Here is a 25,712-nt window from a genome sequence, read left to right on the forward strand (position 1 = left end):
TTATCGAATGGCCATATAATTAAAAGGGTGGGGTGTTAACATTTTTAAATTTTCTATTCATGCACGACTATAATTGATATAAAAAAGTTTAGTCACCCGTTTACATCGGATAAATATTTTACTTATATTTGAACTACAACATTTTTTTAAAGAAATAAAATAAAGATTTTTGTTTAAATTTTTCAAATTTTTATTTTACATTACGCAATTTTATATTTACGCAATTGAGATAAAAGTTTGTAAAAGTTTTAGTAAAACTTATTTTATTGTTAAAATTGTGTTTACGATTGCCCAAATGAATACAAATGCATGGTTGAATGAAACAAATAATTGAGAAATTTATAAATGTAAACGGCTTTTAATGAAAATTATAAATTTAAACACGTTCGGCTTTTGCATCTTTTATGCATTGGCGTCATTTTGAAATAAGGAAAAAACTAATTTTTGTAGTTAAAAGTCACTGTCTACACACAAAAAGTTTTGTTGCTGATTATTGACAACTTCTTGTTTGGAGTTCCGCATTTACACACAGCGACTTTTTCCATGCAAAAACTTGACATGTAATATTTTAAAAATTATGATATATTTGAAATATCAAATAAACTTATAAAAATATGTTTCCAAAATTAATAGAAAGTACTTAACAAAAACAAAAAAAGAAGAATCAAAGCACAAAGCAAGTCGCCGAGCACAAGAACCTCTGTTCCCACCCATTTTCCGTGTGCGCTACACGTGTGTAACTTGTTTTCATCATGATAAATTTCACCTTTAGGGCTATTTTATTACGAGTCGAATTTTCGCCTTTTGGTGCGATACTTCGCCATACAGATGAGCTGAATTTACGGCCGCACCTTTAATTGGCAACACAAAGTTTGTGGAATGTTAATTGAAACATGGAATTGTTGCGCATAAAATAAGTATTAAAAAGTGCGTGTATCCACTATTATCCAATTTAAATTTTGGTATGCGTTATACACTGTGAATAGGTTTGTGTCTCCACTATTTATCCACACACTATTTTTAACTGTAATGTATATACATTTAAAAAAGAACACGGCTATTGTCAAAGGAGGATTAACATAAACGCTTTGATCGCTTCAAAGTGAAGAAAATGTCAAGAAGTCTCATTGTTACATAATCGGCCGACCAAAGCGTCAGATCGAAGCAACGCGACCAAAGCGTTTATGTAAAGCTGTGAACTTCTCTTGCAAATAAAACCGTCTCAGTACTGCTGTGAGTGTGGAAATAAACCAAAAGAGCAGGCAAAAATATGCATCTAGAAAAGCTAAAATATGAAATCTGTTTTTTGTGAAATAACGGTCTTTTTTGTATTCTGTATTCTTCTTGTATTAAGAAAATATACATGGACTTGGGTATAAAAATGTAGAAATCCTGGAAATTATTTTACACATATACATATCTTGTTGTTGCTTTTAAAAACTTTTCACAGCAATATGAAAAACTCTACGTTTTCTATGCTTTCTAGACTTAGAGAAGTATTTTTAATGTATTAAATTATATTTTTAATGAAAATCGGTAACTCTTGAACTGAAAAATTTGACCCACGACACAAAATAAAATGTTGTGCAGCTCTGCAGCACTTTCGTGATTACATAAACCCTGTTTTATTCCTTTACGTCCCTGCACAGAACCCTGATTGACCGTTTTCAACCGAAATAACATTGGCAACCCAGATTATCCCGTTATGCCTACTTTACCGAGTGCCTGTCAGAATTAAGTCAACACACTTGTTCGTATCCACAATGCGCTAAACTGTCAGATAAATAACTCAAATATGCAGTATAGCAAAATGTTTTTTATTTACTACACTACTTTGGGTAGTAGTATTTCACAGTTTAGTTACTCGCGTACTTCACTTGTAGCTTGTTACAATCAAAGTGATTGATTATTGCTCATCTTTCTTCAGATTCCTCAGCCAGTAGCGTAATAGCAGCATGCAATTTTTGCAATATATTTTTATTTACCTTAAAGTAAATGTAAACAATTCCCAAAGTTGCCAGTTAATATCCGTGTTTTTTTTTACACGTAAACGTCTATACGCTTAAACTTTATATGGACTGCTAAGCGACAAACTTTAAATACAACCTCTGAAATAGCTGCGCATAAAATTTGTCGTACTAAATTTCAAAACGTATTATACTCAGATGTAACTGAAATATGTGTCTTTGTTTCACCCTCTACACTAATTCTATGTATTCTATGTGTGTCCACAATTCATCGCAACTGATTTAGCTATATGTTATACCCTATGGCCATCAGAGGGTTGTGTCTCCGCTTTTCGGTACACCCTGTGGCTGTAGCTAGTTATTTAACCACTGCCGCCAGATGGGTCTCCTAAGCATTATCTAAGCGAGGATAGGCGTTTTTTTTTTCACGCGCAAACGTAAAGGTATACGCGTTTATAAAAAAAACACGGCTAATAATAAAGATGAAACAAAAATATTAAAACCTTCAAAAATACATAAATATTCATCCGGCAACTTCACCGTATGTAAGTATTATTAACGTAATGGAGACGAAAGCTACATATATGAGTATTAGCAGAGACAAACGATAAAGATACGCTATCGCAACAGGAGACGAAAGCGTCAGCATACGATTCGTTCGTCTAACCTATCGTTCGAGATGCACAATTAGGCTGAATATCACAGTTATGCTACAGACACTCACCGAACTGTGTAACGTGCGTTTGACTGCTTCAGCGAGTCTCAAACCCATAGAAATTAGATATGTGCGTCTGTGTACGTGTTGATGGCGTCTTTGTCTTTTACCTTGAAATGGTTTATATTGGCCTAATTTGCATTTCGCTTAACCTTCCCTGCAAAACCGAGCTCCCAGGACACCAATTCGTCGCACTGACCTAATTAATTAAAGAAGAGTACAATAAAAAAATATCAAAAACACAAAGCTGTTTTTGATAGACCTGTTAGTTTGGCTATAGAAAATTAGCGGAAACTGTTATTTATAACTCTAATACAGTACTATGATATCGCTTCTCAAGGCAGCCGGTTCAATGTACCGGAGCGACTCGGGATTTTTCCCGACCAAGGGCTGTCCTTTCAGTGTAACCCCATTTAATTTGTTGCGTCCCTCCCACAAATTGTCATCCTCGCAGCAGTTCCTTGCAGCGGGACTGCGCCATACTCTCCTGCTCCGGTCCTGAGAAGTGGTTTTGCTGCATTTGCCGGAAAATAATCTTTTTAGGACGGTAGCACTCTTGTCAGTCGCGCAAGGGATGGTTGCATCGGACAGGTTGTTCTGGGCTAGACCCCAAAACCGGACGTGCTCGTAACTTTTATAAATGTTTTGTGACTCTTTGCTGTTCACGCCCAAGCGCGTCCCGTAGTCTGCGCCTTAGCGCCCCCACCACCTCCCAGCAGCCCTGATGCTCAGTAAGCCACAACAAGAACCCGCTGCTGCTCGCGCCCTACGGCGCCATCAGCTCATAAGGCCGCTTCCACTCATAACTACAATCTCCATAGTAGAGTCGGGAGCAATGCCGAGCATTAGCCCCGCCCCACTCTTCTTCTCCACCTCTTTCCGGCAGCAATCTTGTAGGTCAGGGAAAGAAGACTCTTAGTCCCTACCACCTTTTGCACCGCTTGCCAGCACAGAATATATACGTTTGCGTCATCTTGCCAATGCAGCTCCTGTCTTGGACAGTGCAACTTTCCTAGCTGTTCTGGTCTCCGCAACGGCAACCCCCCCGACGTGTTTCATTGCGCTATGCTGCCAGGCCGCAAACCCGACCACCGGGTACCCAATGCTTACCCAGGGACGTGCAGTCCCAGGGCCACAACAGCAACTGCGTCCTGGCCTCCCTCAATTCAGGCGTAGTCACCCGTCTCTTACTCCTAGAGTGACGAGTCTCCCCCGTTGCACTTCAGAACTCTGCAGTTAAACTGTAATGGATTAAATGGGAAGATGACTATTTGATGAAGCGGCATAACATCCGCATTGCTACGATTCAAGAGACCAAACTCACAGCAAGATCTGCTCTGGGTATAACGTCCACAGAAAAGGTCGCGAAAGCGGAAACGGAGGCAGTCTTGCGTTTATCATACACCACTCAGTGCAATACAATTTATTTCATCCCGACATCGGCCGCAGGGACAGTGTCCTTGAAATCACGGCATATCTATACGGTCAGGTGATGTAAACCTAGAAATCATCAACATATACATACATCCCTCCTGTCACCTGTCGTCCTGTGGATACCACCCTGATATCAAAGCATTACTCACTGGCGATAATCGCATTATCTTAGGCAATTTCAATGCCCGTCGCGATCTTTGGCATTCTAACCTTCAGGCGGACAGCAGGGGTGATATCGTGGCGGATCAAATAGAGGTAACGACGTTCTGCACAATAAACGGAGACGGCCAGTCGTATGGTAGGAAGCTGTCACAGTTCGCCAGATCTATCCATCGTGAGCGCATGTTAAGTAAACTGCGCCAACTGGCAGCTGATGGTAACATCGGCATATGACCACCTGCCTATACTCCTTTCGCTCGAGCGATCCGCCGACTTCATCATTACCGAGAAACGCACTTTCATCAACTTTAAGAAATGAAAGTGGGATGACTACAAATCCTTTACGGACAATCGCTTTGCTGCCCTCCCTATCCCGACTGATGCTCGCCAAAGGGAACGTGCTTTCCGCAAGGTCATTGAATCCGCCTCGGCTCATTTTATTCCCGCCGAAAGAATTCCGGAAATCCGGCCTCATTTCCCGGCGGAGGCCGCAAATTTGGCGAGCGAACGTGACCTTATAACACAGCGCGACCCCGGTGACCCCCAAATAAGGGATATGAACCAACGTATCAGATTGCTTGTGGATGAGCACAAGCGGGCGAAACGGGAGGAGCATTTAAAGAATTGTAACCTCTCTGCCGGTGTGAGTAAGCTTTGATCCACCGTAAAGTCCCTATAGAATCCGTCTAAGCACAATGACAAAATTTCCATCGCCTTTGGCGATACAGTGCTGTCGGAGCCTGGGAAATCAGCTAACATAGATTCTTATCGTCCGATATCACTCCTATCGCCAGTAGCCAAGACACTTGAAGCCATTCTGCTTCCATGCTTTAACGCAAATTTGCAACTAGCCAATCATCAGCATGGCTTCAGAAAATTAAACAGCACAACCACCTGGAACCCCCAAGTCTTAAAAGGTACAATTCAGGAATGTAACATCCAAACCAAGAAGAATTAAACAAGGGGTGCCACAAGGTGGTGTCCTACCCGCACTTTTGTTTAACTTCTAACTTTTAAGCTACTTTCACCACCAGAAGGAGTCACTATCGTTTCTTACGCCGATGACTGCACAATAATGGCCACAAGCCAATGGCCACAGATCGCTTCGCGAAACCTGCTATTGTCACCGACTAAATCATCGGAGATCTTACTTACAACATGGACGCGCCAAATGTCGACCATATTGAACATCCACGTAGATGGCACCACGCCACCGACTGTCTTACACCCCAAAATCTTGGGTGTGACGGTCGAACAGGATCTACATTTTGGAGAGCATGCAGCCGCAATTGTACCGAAAATCCAGAGCTGTAATAAACTCCTCAAATCTCTTGCCGGCAGTACTTGGGGTAAATATAAAGAAACGCTCATTACCACTTACAAAGCAATTGGCCAGCCCATTGCATACTACGCGTCCCCGATATGATCGCCAAGCCTAAATGCTACTGACTGGAAGAAAAAAAGGCCTGTCAAAATACCGTCCTCAGAACCGCTGCGGTATGTCTTCTTATGTCCCCAGAACACCATCCCCCATTAGGAAGAGAAATGAAATGATAATCAAAGAGTTTATGTTGAATACCCAGAAACCTGGGCATCCCAAGAGTCACCTGATTGATGACGCTACGCCGCCCAGGGGCTTAAGGGGTCATTTCCATAAGCATTCCAGGAAATACGGCACCTGAGAACACAGCCGTATGAAGCTAAAAAGCACAAGCAGGTCCTCAGTGAAATCCACAAACAGGCGTCGGACCTCTATGCCAGGACCGGGCGGTGAATCCAGTACTTAAAGAACAATACCCAAAACTATCAGAGGAGGAACGCACTCCCTAGGGAAACGCGCGTCACTCTGGCTCAACTTCGATCTGGGTACTGTATCAGGTTAAACTCTTACCTATCCAGAATCAAGCCCAACATAAAAAATGTATGTCCTGCTTGCAATGTGTCCCCACATGACACCAACCATCTCTTCAACTGTATTGTGGAACCAACGCCTCTAACACCCCTCTCATTATGGTCCACCCCTGTTGAAACAGCAAGTGTCCTTGGACTCCCGTCCCGAATACATTTTACAAGTCTCATTTTCGAACCTTGGTTTTGCCGGACATTTCGGTTTAACGTTTGCACATATGGTTTACATTGTTGCAACGCATTTTAATTTCGGTCAGGACAAAAAACGTTATTGGCTTTCGTGTGTTGAAAAAAGAATTTGTTTTTATTAGGTTGGGGTGTTTAGCGCTTCTCATATGCGCATATTGTATGATTTATAAAGGAATATCGGATCATTTTTCAAGAATATTGGACTGACAAAACCAATCGGAGTACCTAAAAAATGTTGATATCTTATCTACTGCTGAGCAGAATATAACCTATCTGTAGCCCATTCCTGTAGAATTGCGATACGAATTTTAACGTAAAATGCAACCCTTCTTCGTAGTTAGCGCTGGGTAGTGTTCATGGCTCATTTACATATATGGTTGGCTCATCTCATCAGCTGGTTTTATATTTTTATTTCACTGGTATAGGGATTATTAAAAGGAGATGGAAACCGCAAAATGTAACCAACACATATTGACAATTATTTACTGACGTGATGGTGAATTTTTTATAAAAGAAAATAGTTTCACATCACATTAAGTTATTTTTTTAGTAAATGCATCTAATTTAGCGCATTATTTTCCCAAAACACACAAGAATTGCAAAGTTTTATTGTTTGCTGGGTAGGAGCTGCTTCGGCCGATGGATTGATAAAGAAAAAACAAAAGTTTTCACTTTTTTCTTCTATGCATTTCGGCGCTTTCGCGTTATCCTCAGAAAGGTCTACATTTATTTTAAAGCAGAAACATGAGAATACAAAATGAAATGTAAGAATACAACACAATCAATGGACATAAAAATTAACATTCCAAACTGAACTCACATTAATTTAATAAATTTTGTTTTAATTACAAAAATATCACATATTGTTTTTATATTATTGTTTATTTGTATATTTAATCACAGCTGTGTAAGCGCTGTTTGTGTTGTCGCCGTCTTCTTTAAAGTTCATTACGTTTGTCAGCTACTGTTGAATTCGGAGACTTTCCAGTGTCATCCGTCTTTTTTCTCTTCTCTCTACATCCAAAATTCTAGCGTTCGCAAAATCAGCTGTGTGTTTGTTGTCGATCAAGTGTTGAGATAGCGCTGTTGTTTTTTTTTTTGTTTTTCGCGTCCATTTGATGTTCGTACAATCTCGATACGAATGCCCTTTTTGTTGTGCCTACGTAATTCTTATTGCAGCTATTGTTGTTGTTGCCTTTGCATTTGATTTCATAGACTAGGTTGCTTTGCTGTTCCTCTCAACACCTAATCGACAACAAACACACAGCTGATTTTGCGAACGCTAGAATTTTGATTAAATATACAAATAAACAATAATATAAAAACAATATGTGATATTTTTGTAATTAAAAAAAATTTATGAAATTAATGTGAGTTCAGTTTGGAATGTTAATTTTTATGTCCGTTGATTGTGTTGTATTCTGACATTTCATTTTGTATTTTCATGTTTCTGCTTTAAAATAAATGTAGACCTTCCTGAGGATGACGCGAAAGCGCCGAAATGCATAGAAGGAAAAAGTGAAAACTTTTGTCTTTTCTTTATCAATCAATCGACCGAAGCAGCTCCTACCCAGCAAACAATTTACAAAGAGTTTGGCCCAATTATCAAAAATCAAAGTTTTATGTTTTCTCTCCATTCCATTTGCCTATCACCAACACGCATATTTTGACAATCTGAACAAAGGTATGTTGTTGCTGTAGAGATGAGCCAACCATATACATAGTTGGACCATGGTAGTGTTTCTGTAAGTCTTTAATAGTAAGGCAAGGTGCACACGAGGCTACGCGTCATAGACGCGTACAAGATATTTCATATAGCTACAATTTCTCTACGCCTCAAGATCTGCACACGAAGATACTTTCGAGCTTCGCTACAAAAAGCAAACAATTATTGAAAAAAATAAAAAATTAAATTTCTTCAGCTATATCCGTCCCCGAAACCAAAGGAAATAGGTATTAAACGTTGTTTGCATCCCCGTGCCTTTGTAAATTATGAAAGGCAATTTTAAACCACCGCGGACTAGAGAAAAGGGTGATTTCTAGTTTCCAACACTTTTTAGCCTTTTAAACGTTTCAAAAATGTCTAACCAAGCTGTTGTGTTGTTTAATACTCTTTTTCGCTTTGGTAATATACCTTTCACGCACTTTTATTAACTAAAGTAACATTTTTAACTAATTACACAAATTTGCATACAAAAAAATGTAAACAAATATCTTGTTCTTCCTTTTTTTCAAGCGTACGTACGCTCAGCGACCAACATTGCTGTACGCTTAGCTACACGAAAATTTCATGCTTTGTCGCTTTCATGCAGCTGACGCCTCGTATGCAGCTCTCCATTCAAATACATGTGTTCGGCATCAAAGCGTACAAATTTCGCCTGCAGCGTCTATGACGCGTAGTCTCGTGTGCACCTTGTCTAAGTGTTAAGCAGCAAAATATTATTTGCATGCATTCTTATCGAGCAATTCAAACTTAGCGGAAGCAACACTGCGCGGCGCGGCCATGTTGATCAAATAGACAACAAATTTAAGCACCGCTGCCGCAACATGTCGCGCCGCTCAGTGTGTCCTTAGCTTTGAAAGCAAAATAATTGCAATATCCACTAGTTTATAGTTTTATTATTAGTTTTTTTTAAACTGACTTGATTTGAACCCACGACCTTTCGCTAACTTGCGCTACACCGTAACCATTAGGCTACTGTAACCAATACGCCGTGTGTACCAAATACTTTATTTGGTACATTGCCCAAGCATCTTTTATAATAAGATTTGCAAGGAAGGCAATTTGGAAAAGTTTACAACAACTAAGGCATGACGTAGCTGAATGCGTTTGTAACATTTCAACCATCGAAAAAGTGCGGGGAGACCCACTAACGAGAGAAAAGGCTTTGAAGAGATTTACAAGCTATCGCCTTGTCCGTCCTAATGTCACGTTATTTAAATTTTTCCCAAATTATTAAAGTAACTAATTTTTCTTGAATGAGTTTATTACTATAATCTAAAGTAAAGTATCACGGGTGGGACATGATATCTCTATGAGGATTACAAGGTGTATTAGCAATACCTTCTTATTTTTAACAAATATTTCTACGTTGATACTGTGCTAATATTGTTCGCAAAAATTACAGCCTCATAATTACAATGTTTACCTACCTACCTACTTTCTTAAACCATGGGTTTTGTTTACATTCGAAAAGAACAAAACCAATATGGTTTCGTGGCACCAAGTGAAACCAATATATATTTGCAATTCCGACAACGCAAAACCGACTTGGATTCCAGAATAGCCCTGATTCTAGAAGAGGTATAAAATGAAAGAACGGCTTGGAAAAATTTATAAAACAACTTTCGCCTTTTTTTTTTGCCACGGGTGGTACAGAGCTAATACTGTTCGATACATCCATACAAACATACATGAGTTACGGTAGTTATTTTTCTTATTAATCATTCGAGTGGGAAATCACAAATTGTTTGAAAGTTTTTTCAAAACACACTATTTAAACCTAATTGGAATTTTTAGATCAACACTTTACTTTAGGAGTAAAACAATCATTGAAAATTTTATTTAAGAATAAATTTAATATTTTTGGGTTGATTGAAATTTTTACACCATTTGTATCCACACTGTCTCCAGTTTCATAAGAATAATTCTAATGGAACCACCCATTAGTAACTTTATATAAAAGATAGAGAAATCTATTAACTTATTCCAAACCAATTTCGCGCTGAAACTAAATCGAATCATAATTTTATTTATTCAATAACGAACATCTCTCAGCAGCCCCAAAATAATATTACGGTTTTACAAAAAATAGTTCAAATATATAGAAACCGTTTGCTTCTTAACTAACAAGGCAATCAAGATAAAATGCATGCACAACTACTCATAGATATTGCACCTAACCATATTTGTGCCTATTTTTGAAAAAGCCAGATTAGCTTTGGCTGCAAATGCTGCAAATATTTGAATTTTTTTGTTAATTTTGTATTTTTTTGGAAATTATCGAAAACAATTTATTTTTGATTATCATTTGTTACATTGACAATAGAATCCGAAACACCAAACAAAACCGACTATATTGTTCACTCCATTAGGCATTTAATAAACCAATAATGTGACAACTAAGAAATTGTATTTTGTATAGAAGATAGAATAAGGGCTTTAATCTAGAAAAGTTGACTAATTATTTCTATAAGCCTATATGTGAAACCGGCATTAATTTTATTTTAGTTTGTTTTCCAAATAATATTTGCTTAGTACTGCAGAAATTATTTGGCTAATCGTTGCTTTAAGAAGTAAAAATAAATTAACAATTGTCGAACTACAATTTATTCAAACAAAAGTAATTCTTTACTTTAGCTCCCAACTGCTAAATCTGGTCCAAAGGTGTCAAAAGACGACGAACACTTTTACCCACAGTTTTTTGTGGGTACAACAAAATCATCAAAATTACAACAACCATATGTAAGTTTTCAATTTTGTTTGCAAATATCTCTGTAAAGTTATAAAATTTTCAAATTCCAATTTCGTATTCGTCTTTGGACACCTCTCCCTATGTTTAGACGAGTTTTAGTAGTTGTGAGTTAAAGTAAAGAATTACCAAAACAAAATATGAACACTGCTATTAACTTCCAACCAACGAAATCTCTTTGACAGTGAAAATAACAGCTACTTTGGCGCACAAGCTATTTTAAAGTTTACATGAAGCTCAAAACAAATATTAGTTTAAAACCGCATACGTATTCGGGAATTATGTAGGTGAATAAATATTACAAAAAATGTAAATACAGATCAATATCTACGACCAAAACTTAAGTAGTCGTGTTCTGTTATTATTATTTTTTTTGGTAACCCACTATTTTTAATTATATGGCCAACTATACATTTATATCATCGCTACATATGAAATTAATAAATTTATTAAACTATCCTCGTATATCGTCTTGCAATAAACATTTCACTTTTTTATTGCAATGTTCAATAACACATTTTTCTTAGTATGTATCGACGGTGTATAATTAATAATAAAAAAATATACCTTTATTGAATAGGTTGAGCCAGATAATGTTTTTTGCATTTGGTACAGTAAAAATGTTGTTTCGAACACCGAAAAAACCAGCTAAATGACTACTTTTTCGAAAAAAAAAAATAATAATTTTCCCACAATGAAGAATAACAGACAAACAAAATAAAATCTGGAGATTTTTTAAGGGTATCACCATGTACATATGTAATACTCCTATATTCCTAATAGAAAATGCTTGCAATGAGTTTTGAATTCGAAATCAAAACAAGACAGCCTACAAAACTTTTGTGTGTAGCAGCATAAATGTGACAAGAAAAAATTTAAATTTAGGTACATTCGATTATTGAATACAAAAACAAAAACATTTAAACAGCAATTTATCGACCTTCTGATGTTTGTGAGTTAAAAACTGAAACTTTTACATATTAGCTTAAAGTGTCACGTGTATCGACTTCAAATACAAATCCAACGCTCTAAAAAATATTTGTAAAGTTTGATAACTTCACTCGTTCACAATATATATGTACGTATTGGTTTTCAAAATAGTACCTTTTATATTATTTTTATATGACTTAGTGTCAACGAACTTAAACTAAATGGAGGCCAGAACCGCACAGCTGAGTTTATAATGTTCGGTTACACCCCAACTTCGTTATTGTTAATAGTGTAGTAATTTTAGGAAAAAATGACCTAGCCATGAAATAAAGTGTGGAAAAAGCCACATTAATGCAGCATGAGTAGCTGCCTTCGAGCAAAAAGTCTTCAGGTGTATCGTTTTCTTTAAGGTAGGGTAAGAAGATGGGAGTTTTAGCTTCCGGTCGTCCCGCCAACTACTGATTACGGAAACCTAGACAGACCTTTTATTTTGATGTTGCTTCCAGTCCCGTTTATTCTGACACAAAACACATCGTAGCTGTTTGGATCTGGTGCGGCAGAGTCGGATGGATTACCTTTATTTGCATTCGGGTCAATGTGACTTCTGAAAGCTAATTAGTCAAACTGTTTTTCGCCACCTTAAATATGCCAAGCGTTAGATATGCTCATATAAATCATGTTCATATGGGAACATTACCCACCACAATTTTTTTCACTAATACTGACACGGTATAGTGAAATCGTCAATTTCACCAAAACGGCCCATACTTGCATTTTAGTTCTGAACTAAGTATGGAATATCCACATTCATGTTTAGTTCATTTACCAAACTCATTCATTGTATCGAAATCGGTTAATATTGTGAGTACACTACTATTTTTTTTACCTTAGCACCAGCAATTCGTTCTTAGTATTGAATCCGTACACTCAAGAAAAAAGTATCACTATCATTTTAATACACGATGTGCAAAAATGAAACTATAAACGGTATCGTTTTCGTGGTATCAATGCAACGATAAATATTATAAAAAGTATAATTAAAAGTATCAATTTTGTATCTTGACTATTGATTTGCCAATGGAAAATATTTGTTTCGCCCTTAAAATGTATCAAAATGATAACCGTATAAATTTCCTAGTTTCATTATGATAACATTTAATACTATATTGATTATAAAACGCATTATATTTGTATGTAGTCTATTAACTTGACAAATACAAGTATCAAACTAATATTTCGAAAATGTCAATAACATAAGATCATTGATGACGAAAAAAGGATAAGCAAAAATTGCACATTGATGCCTAGATGGCATCGCCTTGATAACTTTTTTTTGAGTGTAGTCATACTCCGCCTAGGTGACTTTTACATGTCTTTCACCGATTGTAAACATAACCTGTGGTGCCATTTTATGTATTGTTATAGCTGCTCTTTGCAGTGTGTAAATTGCATGTTCCTCAGGTATGGAAGGCATTTTTTGTAACAATGATTTGACAAGTCTATGGGCAAGAGGTTCATTTGTGCTTACAGTGGTTGTTCCGCAATATACAGAAAATGCATGGCATATTGTGGGACGACAGGAATTGGGCCTTTCTGATTGCCCTTCTTGGGAGGGAGATATTCCAGTGAATGACACTGACCGCTGAAAAACTCACTTGCCTCTGTTGCCTTTGATGCATATATTCGCAATTCTAAATATTCCCTCGGAATTTTGTTCTCGCGGAAAAACTCCTCCTATTCTTTTCTCCTAGGGAGCACAATAACTTGGGAAAAGGAATTTCTGAAGTCAGCTGATTTTCCAATTGAAATTTAGTTGCGAATTTCAGTTAACTTAAGCTATTTTGATGCATTCCCTTTAATTCAACAAATGAAAAACTCAAAAAAAAAAAATTGACAGAAATCTCCCTTTCAATCACATTCATAATACCTACTATTCTCCATTACCCGGTTTTCCCTTTTTCGAACATTGTTTAGAATAAGAGGAAAGGGAGAAGTGAAAAAACTCACAAGGATTTTTTATTTAGAATACGAGGAATAGGAGAAGGGGAAAACTCGCAAAGAACTTCCATTTGGAATTGGGCTGAGTGTATAAACGTGTTTTGGAGTTGTTTGGGTCCGTAATATGGCAATGTATTCCATAACAGTTACGATGTTCATGTAAAAGGCACAGCTCGCTGTGGACGTGGTGTGCTTTTCCAACAGTACGTGACCTCATTTAGGTACTCACTATGGTCGATATCTCCGATATGTTTCCCTACAGAAGTCTCCTGTAGTTTAATTTGACGAACTAAAGTCGTTTTATATAACAAGTGTGAGTAACTTTAAATTGGCAACATTAATTTACTTAAAAAATTCAAAACAGCATTAAAAGTTCAATAAGGGAGTTCAGAGTTTTGTGCATTTGATGTTGGAAATGTTGCAATATAATATAGATATAATCACCTGTGTTTGCAATAATTCCATATCTTGATGAAAAATACAAAAACTTATATAACACCAAAATGTAAAAGTTTTGCATGGAAATTTTTTAAAAGCCTTAGCCAACATATTGCAAGCTCAAAAAGATATTAAATCTTTTGCACTTGAATTGCGATTGTCGCATGGCTTCTAATTTTTAGGAGCTGGGGATATAATGGCCTATTGGTTTCTATCAAAAACGAAAATTTGTACAATATATCGGTTAAGCCCTTTTGCCGGTTATGGCTCGTTATATTCCGTCATCAGCGATTGGGGCGTTTCGTCTTCTCATTCGCTATATAGCAATGAAGAGAAGCGATCCTTCTACAACAAAAGCACACGTCAGCTGGCAGATCGTCATTATCATTTCTGGAGGAATCTGGTCCAAGTCTTGAAACCGTCCTTCATGCCTCGGATTTTTTGGTTGAATTTTTTGACCTCGACAACAATAATCCCAAGAAAAATTGTATCTCTGTCTGGAGATATTTGCAGTAGAAGCTAGCATTTTCATGCGGTTGTTGTTGTTGTAGCAGTGCTTCAACCACAACCACTCCTCTTCCGCGAGTTCAGGGTATTTATCTTTAGGGGTCCGACGCTTATTTGTGAATATCACTGGGGACTTGTTTGTCTGTTTCTTGTACATACGGCTGTGTTCTCAGGTGCCGTATTTTCTCATAAAGCTTACGGAGATGACTTCTTAAGCCCCTGGGCGACGGGACCTCTTCAGTCAGATATCTGTTGGGATGCCCAGGGTATTCAACAGGAACTGTTTGTTCAGCATTTCATTTCTCTCCCTAATGGGAAGTACTCTCGCCTCACTGTGTAGGTGGTGTCTGGGGAGATAAGAAGACATCCCGTAGCGATTCTGAGAGCAGTGTTTTGGCAGGCCTGTATTTTCTTCCAGTGAGTAACCTTTAGGCTTGGCGACCATATCGGGTATGCGTAGCATGCAAGCGGCCGGTCAGTTGATTTGTAAGTGGTAATGAGCGTCTCTTTATCTTTACCCCAAGAGCTGCCGGCAAACCCACACCCAGTATTTTTGGGTGTAAGAAGAGATGGTTGGTGTCATGTGGGGGCACATTGCAAGCGGGACATAAATTTTGTATGTCGGGGTTGATTCTGGATAGGTAAGAGTTTAACCTGTTACATTACCCAGATCGAAGTTGAGCTAGAGTGACGCGCGCTTCCCTAGGGAGAGTGCGTTCCTCTTCTGCGAGTTCTGGGTATTTTTCCATAAGAACTGGATTCGCCGTGTAATTCCCTAGAGGTCCGACGCCTAATGGGGAGCACTATCGTATTTTGGCAGGCCTGTATTTTCTTCCAGTAAGTAACCTTTAGGCTTGGCGACCATATCGGCGACGCGTAGCATGCAATCGGCCGGCCAATTGCTTTGTAAGTGGTAATGAGCGCTTCTTTGTCTTTACCCCAAGTTCTGCCCGCAAGAGATTTGAGGATTTTGTTACGGCTCTGGATTTTAGAAACGATTGCTGTTGCATACTCTCCAAAGTGTAGATCCTGATCGAACGTCACACCCAAGATTTTTTGGTGTAAGACAGTCGGTAGCGTAATGCCATCGACTTGGTCGACATTTGGCTTATTCGATATCGTCGACATTTGGCCTATCCATGTTGCAAATAAGGTCGCCGACGATTTGGTCGGTAACAATGGCAGGATAGCTGTTTATTTTGTTACAAAGCTCATCGATGTGTGGGCCTGGGCCTGTGGCCATTAGGAAACGATATTGACTCCTTCTGGTGGTGAAAGTAGCTTCGATATGTAGAAGTTAAACAGAAGTGCGGATAGGACACCACCGCGTGGTACGCCTTGTTTAATTCTTCTGGGTTTGGATGTTATGTTACTGAATTGCACGGATGCTTGCCGACCAGACAGATAACTTGCGGCCCACCTTTTGAGACTTGGGGGAAGGGAGAACCCTTCCAGGTCTTGCAATAACGTGCCGTGGTTGACCGTATCAAATGCTTTTGACAGGTCTAGCGCAAAGAGCTCTGTTCCATGGTGGGGGTTTGGATTTAATCCGCAATTTATTTGCGTGTTAATGGCGTTTAGCGCGGTGGCAGTGCTATGTAGTTTTCGAAAGCTATGCTGATGATTGGCAAGACGCAAATTTGCAGTGTAATAGGGAAACATAATGGCTTCAAGTGTCTTGGCTACTGGCGATATGAGAGATATCGGACGATAAGATTCTCCTACGTTTACCGGTTTTCTAGGCTTTAAACGATAGAGATTTTGTCATTGTGCTTTATCGGGCTCAACAGGGACTTTACGGTGGACCATAGCTTACCTACACCGGCAGAGAGGTTACAATTCTTTAAGTGGTCCTCCCATTTCGTCCGCTTATGTTCATCCACTAGCAGTCTGAAGCGTTGGTTTATATCCCTTATTTGGGGGTCGCCGGGGTCGTGCTGTCTTGTAAGGTAGCGTTCTCTCGCTAGTGTTGCGGCCTCCGCTGGAAAATGTGGCCGGATTTCCGGGATTCCTCCGGCAAGAATGAAAAAAGCCGAAGCGGATTCAAGGGAGGGCAGCAAAACGATTGTCAGTATAATCATATCATCCCACTTTCGTTTCTTAAAATTGATGAAAATGCGTTTTTCAGTGGTGATGAAGTCGGTAGATCGCTCGAGCGAAAGGAGTATGGATAGATGGTCGCCAAGTTTAATTTGGTCAAATTAAATCGTTCTCGAGATGGTCGGACTTGAACATTAATGGTGCTTGTTACCAGAACGTACCGGATTTATATCCGACAAAGGACCATCAACGTCGATAATACTCCCCAAAACCTTCGGGTAGTGTTCTTATCGCTACAACAGCAAATTTTTCCTTGTGTCATTGCGGGCGCTTTAGCAATCAATTTCAACCCGTTGTAAATTTTAAAACAGTTGAACCAAATACTCCTTTCTTGTCCACCTTGACGTCAAGCATGTTTTTTTATATCATGACGGGGGCAGTCGTCGCGTATCCATGACACTAGTGCTGTTTGCCGTCAGTAATGGCGTGAGTAATTTGGCTTCATGATCTTCGATCAAGACACAGACAAGAAGCTTGCAGGATTACCGCGTCGCTGTCAATCAATCTCCACCCGTTTGGAGATGTTTATCGTGGGAGCTCAATTTTCCAACTAGACTAGTCCACCTTCATGGCGGGCGCAGTAGTCATATATGTATATATTTTTGGTGTAAGCGCAAATAAATGTTATATTGAAAAGTATCACCTTGATGTGGATCGAGGCGAGACACTCGTTAAGAGCTTGACCGACAGTACTTGTGGACGAAATTTTTTTCTTTCGAATCGCGCTTCTCTTTATATGTCCACTGTGGTAGGCGTCGAAGGACCATATTGTCCTTCTGCTCTGTCCCGTCCATCGTACCTCTTATATGTCGGTGATGCCGGCCTTTGTCTTCACGAGGCCATCAAGCAGCCGGACATCGATACATTTCCTGCTGACACGTAGGGTTGTTTTCGGTGATTCCAAGGCTAGCCCAGATATAAAATTTGAGCGAAGTGGCTTCGTTTATTACTGATCTCGAATGATGAAAATAACTGAAAAACGGTCGGCCACATTCAGGCATGAATTTTATGATCTACAACATTGTGGGGCTAAGCCACAGGTAAACTAAATTTTGGCGCTTGCGTGGTTCCAGCCTGTTATATCAAATTCCGAAGTTAAGTAGAATATAAAAAAATCGTAGTGGTATAGTGGTTTATATGACGAAGCGAAAATTGTGAAGTCAAGTAAATCTTGTTATTAAAATTAAAATCGGTTCTCTTTATATGATCCTTTTTTCGGTGAATGGTTGAGCCATTGCACAACCGATAAAATACTCGGATTTTAAACATGAGTCACAATGTTTTTACTTTACCAAAAGAAAAAGACAAAAAGCTTGTATTTGGCCCACCCTAATGTATATAAATCTTATTACATTCATATTTGTACAATGGTTCTAAAAAAAAAGTTGAAAATATGTCTTCCAGGGCTCGAATACTTGCTTCGTGGAAATTTCAAAAATTAAAACAGCGAAATTTGTTTTATCTTTATAGCTTATCTATTTATTTTAATGAGTGATTCATTGTTGTAATGGTATTAACGCAGGGCAAATTTCCTCCTTAGAATTTATTATAATATGGCCACGTTTCACTTATATCGACGCTTTGCTAAAACCAACACCCTTTATTCGAGCTACATGTCAAAAAAATAATTAAGCATATAGAAAGAACATATTCAGATATCTTTCTTATGTTTTATTATCTGAGTAAATAAATCACTTTAGTATTTATCACATTTCAAAAGGGAAAATTCAAAATTAGAGACAGAAACAAAGAGAACTTTTATCCAATTTCGTTGCTTCTATATATTTTGAACTTCTCATATAGTATGTGTTCAAACCCGAGGGGCACATTTTCAATTTTTTTACCACAAACACCGTGCAACGCTTCAAGGTACATTAACAAATGTATATAAGTATATTGAAAATACTTTTATTAATTTAGAGCATGCGACTACATCCGGAGGTGAAGGCCAGGAAGGCTACCTTTCGAGGAAACATGAATGGGAATCGACTACGAAAAAATCGTCCAATAGGTCATGGGATAAAGTAAGTGTTTAAACTTTAATTACAAAAGGAATTTTATTTGAAATCGATTTAAACAGGTTTACGTTGTTGCAAAACTGGGACAATTGTCGTTCTACAAAGATCAAAAGGGTTATAAGAGTAATCCTGAATTGACTTTCCGTGGAGAACCAGTTTATGACTTACAAGGAGCAGGTATCCAAATCGCTACCGACTATACCAAGAAGAAGCATGTATTACGAGTAAAGTAAGTTTTTTCTTATTTGATGTTAAGGGAGTTCAGGATTTTGTTCAAATGGTCTAGCATCACTGCATTGCAAACTTGTATAGCATATACAAAATACACGGCTATGCATTTGCTATGTCATGGCAAATATGCAACATCAAAAACCGTAGTTTATTTTTTTCAATTTTGAATAACAAATCATCAACTGTCAAAACAAAACAAAAGAAAATATGAAAAGAAAAATTTTAAAATAAAAAAGTTGTTCACAATCCGTAGCTTTTATTTGCTATAGCAACGTTTCTAACATCAAAACCACAAAATTCTGAACGGCCTTATTGATTCCATATTGCATATTTAAGGCCATAATATGTAATAAAATAAACCACGTTTTTAAAAGACTTTCTGGAGGCGCCGAATTCTTATTACAAGCTCATGATGATGAGGAAATGTCTCAGTGGGTAACGATCCTAAAAACCCAAAGTGACTCTGCAGCCGTGGCCGAAAGCAGATCCCAAACATTACCAGCGACTTCGCAGAAGGATGAACCAAAGCGTAGATCATTCTTTACCCTTAAAAAGAAGTAAAGTTAAGACGTTTATAAATAATTAATTATACCAATAAATGATGCTTACAGCACTGCACGACAAATATGCTAAACGTATGTATGTATATGTATCTTATTTATTAAAATATATGCATTTCAATGTATTCAATAAAAACTTTATTCCCTTAAATCTCATAGACATGTCCTCCGTCTGTTCGTAAACACTATAAATTGAGTAAATTTTCAGGTAAAGTAATGAAATTTGATGTGTAGGCTCGTTGTCACTCATCTCCCACCGCTACTTCAATTGAATAAAATCGGATAACCACGCCTAAATTAAAAATTAAAAAAAGAAGCTGGTATCACAAAAATTGGTCTTAAATCAATAACAATTTAAGCTATCATCACAAAACTCGACAACTAGATTTTTCTTATAATAGGTAAAAGGCTGACTAAACCTTAAGGCTTGGTTTCGTCGAAAGCGATGCCGCTATAAAACGGGCGCTACATAACGGTAGAGTATGGTGCCAAAAATGTTACAGTGTAAAAGTAATTATGTGGAAACTAAGAAGACGGTGAAGTTCACCGCAACGTAATATAGCGGCAGGGCATAAAATGTTACAGCCGTCATGACGGTAGAAACTCGTTCATCACCATTTTTTGCCACCGCTATTGTCAAAGCGGCCACCGTGGTGTGATGGTAGCGTGCTCCGCCTACCACACCGTATGCCCTGGGTTCGCACCCCGGAAAAAGCAACATCAAAATTTTAGAAATAAAGTTTTTAAATTAGAAGAAAATTTTTCTAAGCGGGGTCGCCCCTCGGCAGTGTTTGGCAAGCGCTCCGGGTGTATTTCTGCCATGAAAAGCTCTCAGTGAAAACTCATCTGCCTTGCAGATGCCGTTCGGAGTCGGCATAAAACATGTAGGTCCCGTCCGGCCAATTTGTAGGGAAAATCAAGAGGAGCACGACGCAAATTGGAAGAGAAGCTCGGCCTTAGATCTCTTCGGAGGTTATCGCGCCTTACATTTATTTTTTTTATTTATTGTCAAAGCAGTGAACATTTTGTCAAATAATTAAAATTTATAAAAAAAAACATTTTTGAATAACAATTTTTTTCTTGTACGTTTATTTAAAGAAAATAATAAAAAAAACAAGCAAAAATACAAAATAAATTTTGCGAATCGTCTGCCGTAACTGTTCGTAGTTTCCAACATAGCGGCACCGCAAGCCTTTAGACAATGTAGTGAAACAAGAGTTGGGCCAAAATAGGTAAACAACAAGAGAACTCTTCAACAAAGCTAAACATAAGAGAACGGGGATGCATACAGATGCAACATTAACAAATACAATACTTCGTAAGGAAGACAAAAAAGCAATCGTGGAAACAATACCGTGAGAACCTGGAGAAAACAAATGAGGCATCAAGACTTTGCATATACTTTCTAGGTCAAATGTAGCCCCAAGTAGCATAAAGAAGTTTAATGACTCATGGAACGTCTCAGGAAACTTTGGAGGTCTTGATGGATACACACTTTGCGTAATGCACGGATGCGATGAGCATCACTTTGCAAGAAAACTGTGTTATCAGGAAATCTACGGTACAAACGTAGACCAAAATGAGATACTATGTGATATCAAATCATTCGAACCTTTCAAATCGGGGACACCGGGTGGAGTGATACCAGGCATGTTACTTCAGGCCAATAATCCTCTCCTCATTTATCCTTAATACACTGGATAGATTTATTTACCTGCATATAATGGATGACGCTAACTTTTACAAGATGGACGCAGCCCAATAGTCAAACCAAAAAGGCATTGCGGGTAACTTCAAGAACGTTCACACGGAGGGAATTTGCAGTGCACTTATACGACATTGAACCAGAACTCTATAGTTGCATGGATCGGTTCTATGCTCAGGAGTAGAGTCTTCAACATAAAAGATGAGATCAAAGACGGAAAAAATTAAATGGGGTTACACTGAAATGACAGCCTTTGGTCGGGAAAATCCCGAGTCGCTCCGGTACATAGAACCGGCTGTCTTGGGAAGCGCAACTTCGATCTGGATACCGTAACAGGTTAAACTCTTACCCCCACATACAAAACATATGTCCTGCTTGTAATGTGTCCCCACATGACACCAACCATCTCTTCAACTGTATTGTGGAACCAACGCCTCTAACACCCCTCCCATTAGAGGATATTGATGACAATTTGTGATCGGTCGCACCTATTGGGTGGGGCTAAGCACTGCTATAACAACAACAACAACATGAGATCAAAAAAAACTCTGGCAGTATATTACACCTGAAATATGGCTTTCAGAAAAAACTGGGGACTGTACTGCCGTTCATAGCAAAAAGGCAGTAAAGTGTAAAAAGCGAAATCGGGAAATATTTAATTTTTATGTGGAAAATTTAAGATTTTTCAAGTAAACTTCAAATCTAACACCTTGCTTTATCTTTCACCAGGGGCGTAGCGACGGGGGTTTAACCCCCCCCCCCCATTGCCACAGGATCATTTGATTTTTTAGGTCGATACAATTCAAATATTTGATGTGTTTATGTCTATGTTAATAAATTTCTTTATAATTCTGCTACGTATTTACTTTGTTGGTGATATTATATTTTTAGTGAACACATATATTTTAATCATATTCTGTTTCATAATAATTCTGCAATTTATTAAATATGCAAATGTGCATGTTAACTTTTACTATTATTTCATAAAGAAGTTTCCTTGTAAATTTGCCTAACGACCATCTACATACATATCAGAGAACAGCAAAAATCGAACACAACAACGTTCGATTACATTCGGCAATATGATCGTGTTCAATGATCCAACTTGCTTAAACGAGCATAATCGACATTGATTTAAAATCAACCAACATATTGCATGCGTGAATATAATCAATTCAGGCGTTTGCTCGTTTGCCTCAACAGCGATTACATTCATCGGAATGAAAAGGCAAAAATTTTTAACATTTAAATAATGTTAAATTTACAGCATTTTTTTGAAGTACACATTTCCTATTTTGAAATATAATGCAAATTTGATATAATTTTCCATGTGGAAAATACATTATTATAATGTAATATCTACCTTTTTTTGCATGTCAAAAACACATTTCAAAAATGGTACATTCAAATTATTTGATAAATGAAAAATAATGTGTTTTTCTCATTTTAAAATGTAAAAAACACATTAATGTTTTTTCCGTGTAGATATGACTTTTTTAAATAAATTTTTTTTCTTTTCGATCAGTTTCTTTCTTTTGAATTTTATATACGTATACGTTAGATCTCATGCATAGGCTCAAAAAGCATGAATTCTGCTTATTCCTGAAGGAGGTACTTCGGTTTTTTTTTATCAATTTATCTATGATTAATATTACAGCAATGCGATTCTGTGGCTTTTCCTAATGTTCACATGTTGTTGAAAATCTTGTGTACGCTTCCAGTAACAACGGCAACGAAGGAGAGATCTTTTTCAACTCTTAGGCTGATTAAAAACTATTTGAGAAATACGATGAGTGAAAATCGATTGAATGGCTGTGCATCACTAAGCATCCACCGTGATCAAATTGTTACCGTTGATGAAGTGTCAGATGAAATGGCAAAGAAAAGCCGAAGCATGCGCTTGAGTTTTTAATGTAAACTTTTTCATGTCATGTAAATACACGTACTTTAATGTTAAAGCTAAAGACAACATTTTTTTATTCATTTAATTGAAAAAAAAAAAAATTGGTGCATTTCTACAGACCGTGAATGAAAGATCTGTGAATACTGCCGTCAATGTGATCATTTAGCAATTATTGTTGATGCCGAATAACAACGGGGAGGGAACCTTAACAAGAAATCTGTCTGACAGAGCTGAGGTTATAATCTCAATACATTCGATCCCGATACAATCAACTGTACACACAAGCATTATAAAAATATTACCAGGTAAGACCCATGAACCAATAAACAGATCGCGCATTAAAAAATGAGAGAGCACAAAATCATAGTTGGCTGTGAAATAAATTTTCTCGTCGTGACGTCACGCTTTTGACAACATGTTTCATTGCTGACCCAGTGTTCAGACTTTATTCCAATCGGAGTATTTTGCTCCGCTCTTACCTCCTACTACATTTTTTTATCTCAAAGGTTTATTTGGGTCGAGTTTAAAACTAAATAGCATTACGACTTAATATCTTTTGGTTGAAGTTTTTATTATATACGTATGAAAAGCTAATTTTTTACAAGTGACGATTGGATGAAATGACGTGAATTAATTTTTCGTACCTTAAAACATGTTTCTTCACATTCTACTCACAGTTTTTGTACTTTTTTCGTACGGAATGAGAATAGAAGGAGTAAAATGTAAGCAAAAAATGTGTTCGGGCGCGATCTATAAATCCTGCAAAATTCAACGTGCTGTATGTTCTTGAAGTTTTATATAAAAATTAAGTACGTTGAGTCAGTGAGGCCAGCTAACCCAGTTTTGCGATAACAGTCGCCAATTGGTCTTGTTGTTGTTGTTGTAGCAATGCTCGCCCCACCTAATAGCCGCGACCGATCACAAATTGTCATCAATATCCTCTAACGGGAGTCCAAGGAAACTTGCCGTTTCAACAGGGGTGGACCATAAGGAAAGGGGTGTTAGAGGCGTTGGTTCCACATTACAATTAAAGAGATGGTTGGTGTCATGTGGGGACACATTGCAAGCGGGGCATACATTTTGTATGTGGGGGTTGATTCTGGATAGGTAAAAGTTTAACCTGTTACAGTATCCAGAACGAAGTTGAGCAAGAGTGACACGCGTTTCCCTGGGGAGTATGCGTTCCTCTTCCGCGAGTTCTGGATATTTTTCTTCAAGTACTGGATTCACCGGGCAATTCCCGACATAAAGGCCCGACGCCTGTCTATGGAGTTCACCAAGGACCTGCTTGTGTTTTTTCGCTTCATACGGCTGGGTTCTCAGGTGCCGTATTTCCTCAAAATGCTTACGGAGATGACTCCTTAGGCCCCTAGGCGGTGCTGGTTCGTCAATCAGATGTCTGTTGGGATGCCCAGGTTTCTGGGTATTCAACAGAAACTGTTTGGTCAGCATCTCATTTCTCTCCCTGATGGGGAGTATTCTCGCCTCATTATGCAGATGGTGTTCTGGGGACATAAGAAGACAGCCCGTGGCGATTCTGAGAGCACTATTTTGGCAGGCCTGTAGTTTCTTCCAGTGGGTAGTTTTTGGGCTTGGCGACCATATGGGTGACGCGTAGCACGTAATCGGCTGGCTAATTGCTTTGTATGTGGTCATGAGCGTTTCTTTATCTTTTCCCCAGGTACTGCCAGCAAGGGATTTGAGGATTTTATTACGGCTCTGAATTCTCGGAACAATTGCGGTTGCGTGCGCACCAAAATGTAGATCCTGATCAAACGTCACACCCAAGATTTTGGGGTGTAGGACAGTCGGTAGCGTAGTGCCATCGACGTGGATGTTCAATATGGTCGACATTTGGGGCGTCCATGTTGTAAATAAGGTCGCGGAAGATTTAGTCGGTGACAATGCCAGGTTTCTCGAGGCGAAAAAACTGGAGAGATCAGGGAGATAGCCGTTTATTTTATTGCATAGCTCATCGATCTCTGGGCCTGGGCCTGTGGCCATTATTGTGCAGTCATCGGCGTAGGAAACGATTGTGACTCCTTCCGGTGGTGAAGGTAGCTTGGATATGTAGAAATTAAACAAAAGTGGAGATAGGACACCACCCTGTGGCACCCCTTGTTTAATTCTCCTTGGTTTTGATGTTTGGTTTCTGAATTGCACCGATGCCTGTCGACCACCCAGATAATTTACGGTCCACCTTTTAAGACATGGGGGAAGGGTAGACCCTTCCAGGTCTTGCAGTAACGAGCCATGGTTGACCGTATCAAAGGCTTTTGATAGGTCTAGCGCTACGAGTACTGTTCTATGGTGGGGGTATTGATTCAAACCGCAATTTATCTGGGTGCCAATGACATTTAGCGCGGAGGTAGTGCTATGGAGTTTTCTGAAGCCATGCTGATGAGGGGCTAGCTGCAAATGTGCTTGGAAATAAGGGAGCAAAATGGCTTCAAGCGTCTTTGCCACTGGCGATAGGAG

General features: G+C 38.4%; 2 protein-coding genes across 4 annotated transcripts in view; one reads left to right on the top strand and one right to left on the bottom strand.

Moving 5' to 3' along the window:
* Positions 1-19,782, top strand: part of beta-Spec (spectrin beta chain) — a 152,764-nt gene extending 132,982 nt beyond the window's left edge. For all 3 annotated transcript variants that reach the window (XM_067782377.1, XM_067782379.1, XM_067782378.1), the window contains 3 exons: positions 18,738-18,841; positions 18,898-19,064; positions 19,441-19,782. In XM_067782377.1, coding sequence (XP_067638478.1) covers positions 18,738-18,841; positions 18,898-19,064; positions 19,441-19,627 — 458 coding nt within the window. In that variant the 3' untranslated portion in view covers positions 19,628-19,782. The remainder of the gene's footprint in view (positions 1-18,737; positions 18,842-18,897; positions 19,065-19,440) is intronic.
* The window catches only part of LOC137250097 (uncharacterized), a 198,918-nt gene that overhangs the window by 152,685 nt on the left and 20,521 nt on the right, over positions 1-25,712 (bottom strand). The window lies entirely within an intron of this gene.

This window comes from Eurosta solidaginis, chromosome 4 (assembly GCF_040869045.1).
Source record: "Eurosta solidaginis isolate ZX-2024a chromosome 4, ASM4086904v1, whole genome shotgun sequence".
Classification (NCBI taxonomy): domain Eukaryota; kingdom Metazoa; phylum Arthropoda; class Insecta; order Diptera; family Tephritidae; genus Eurosta; species Eurosta solidaginis.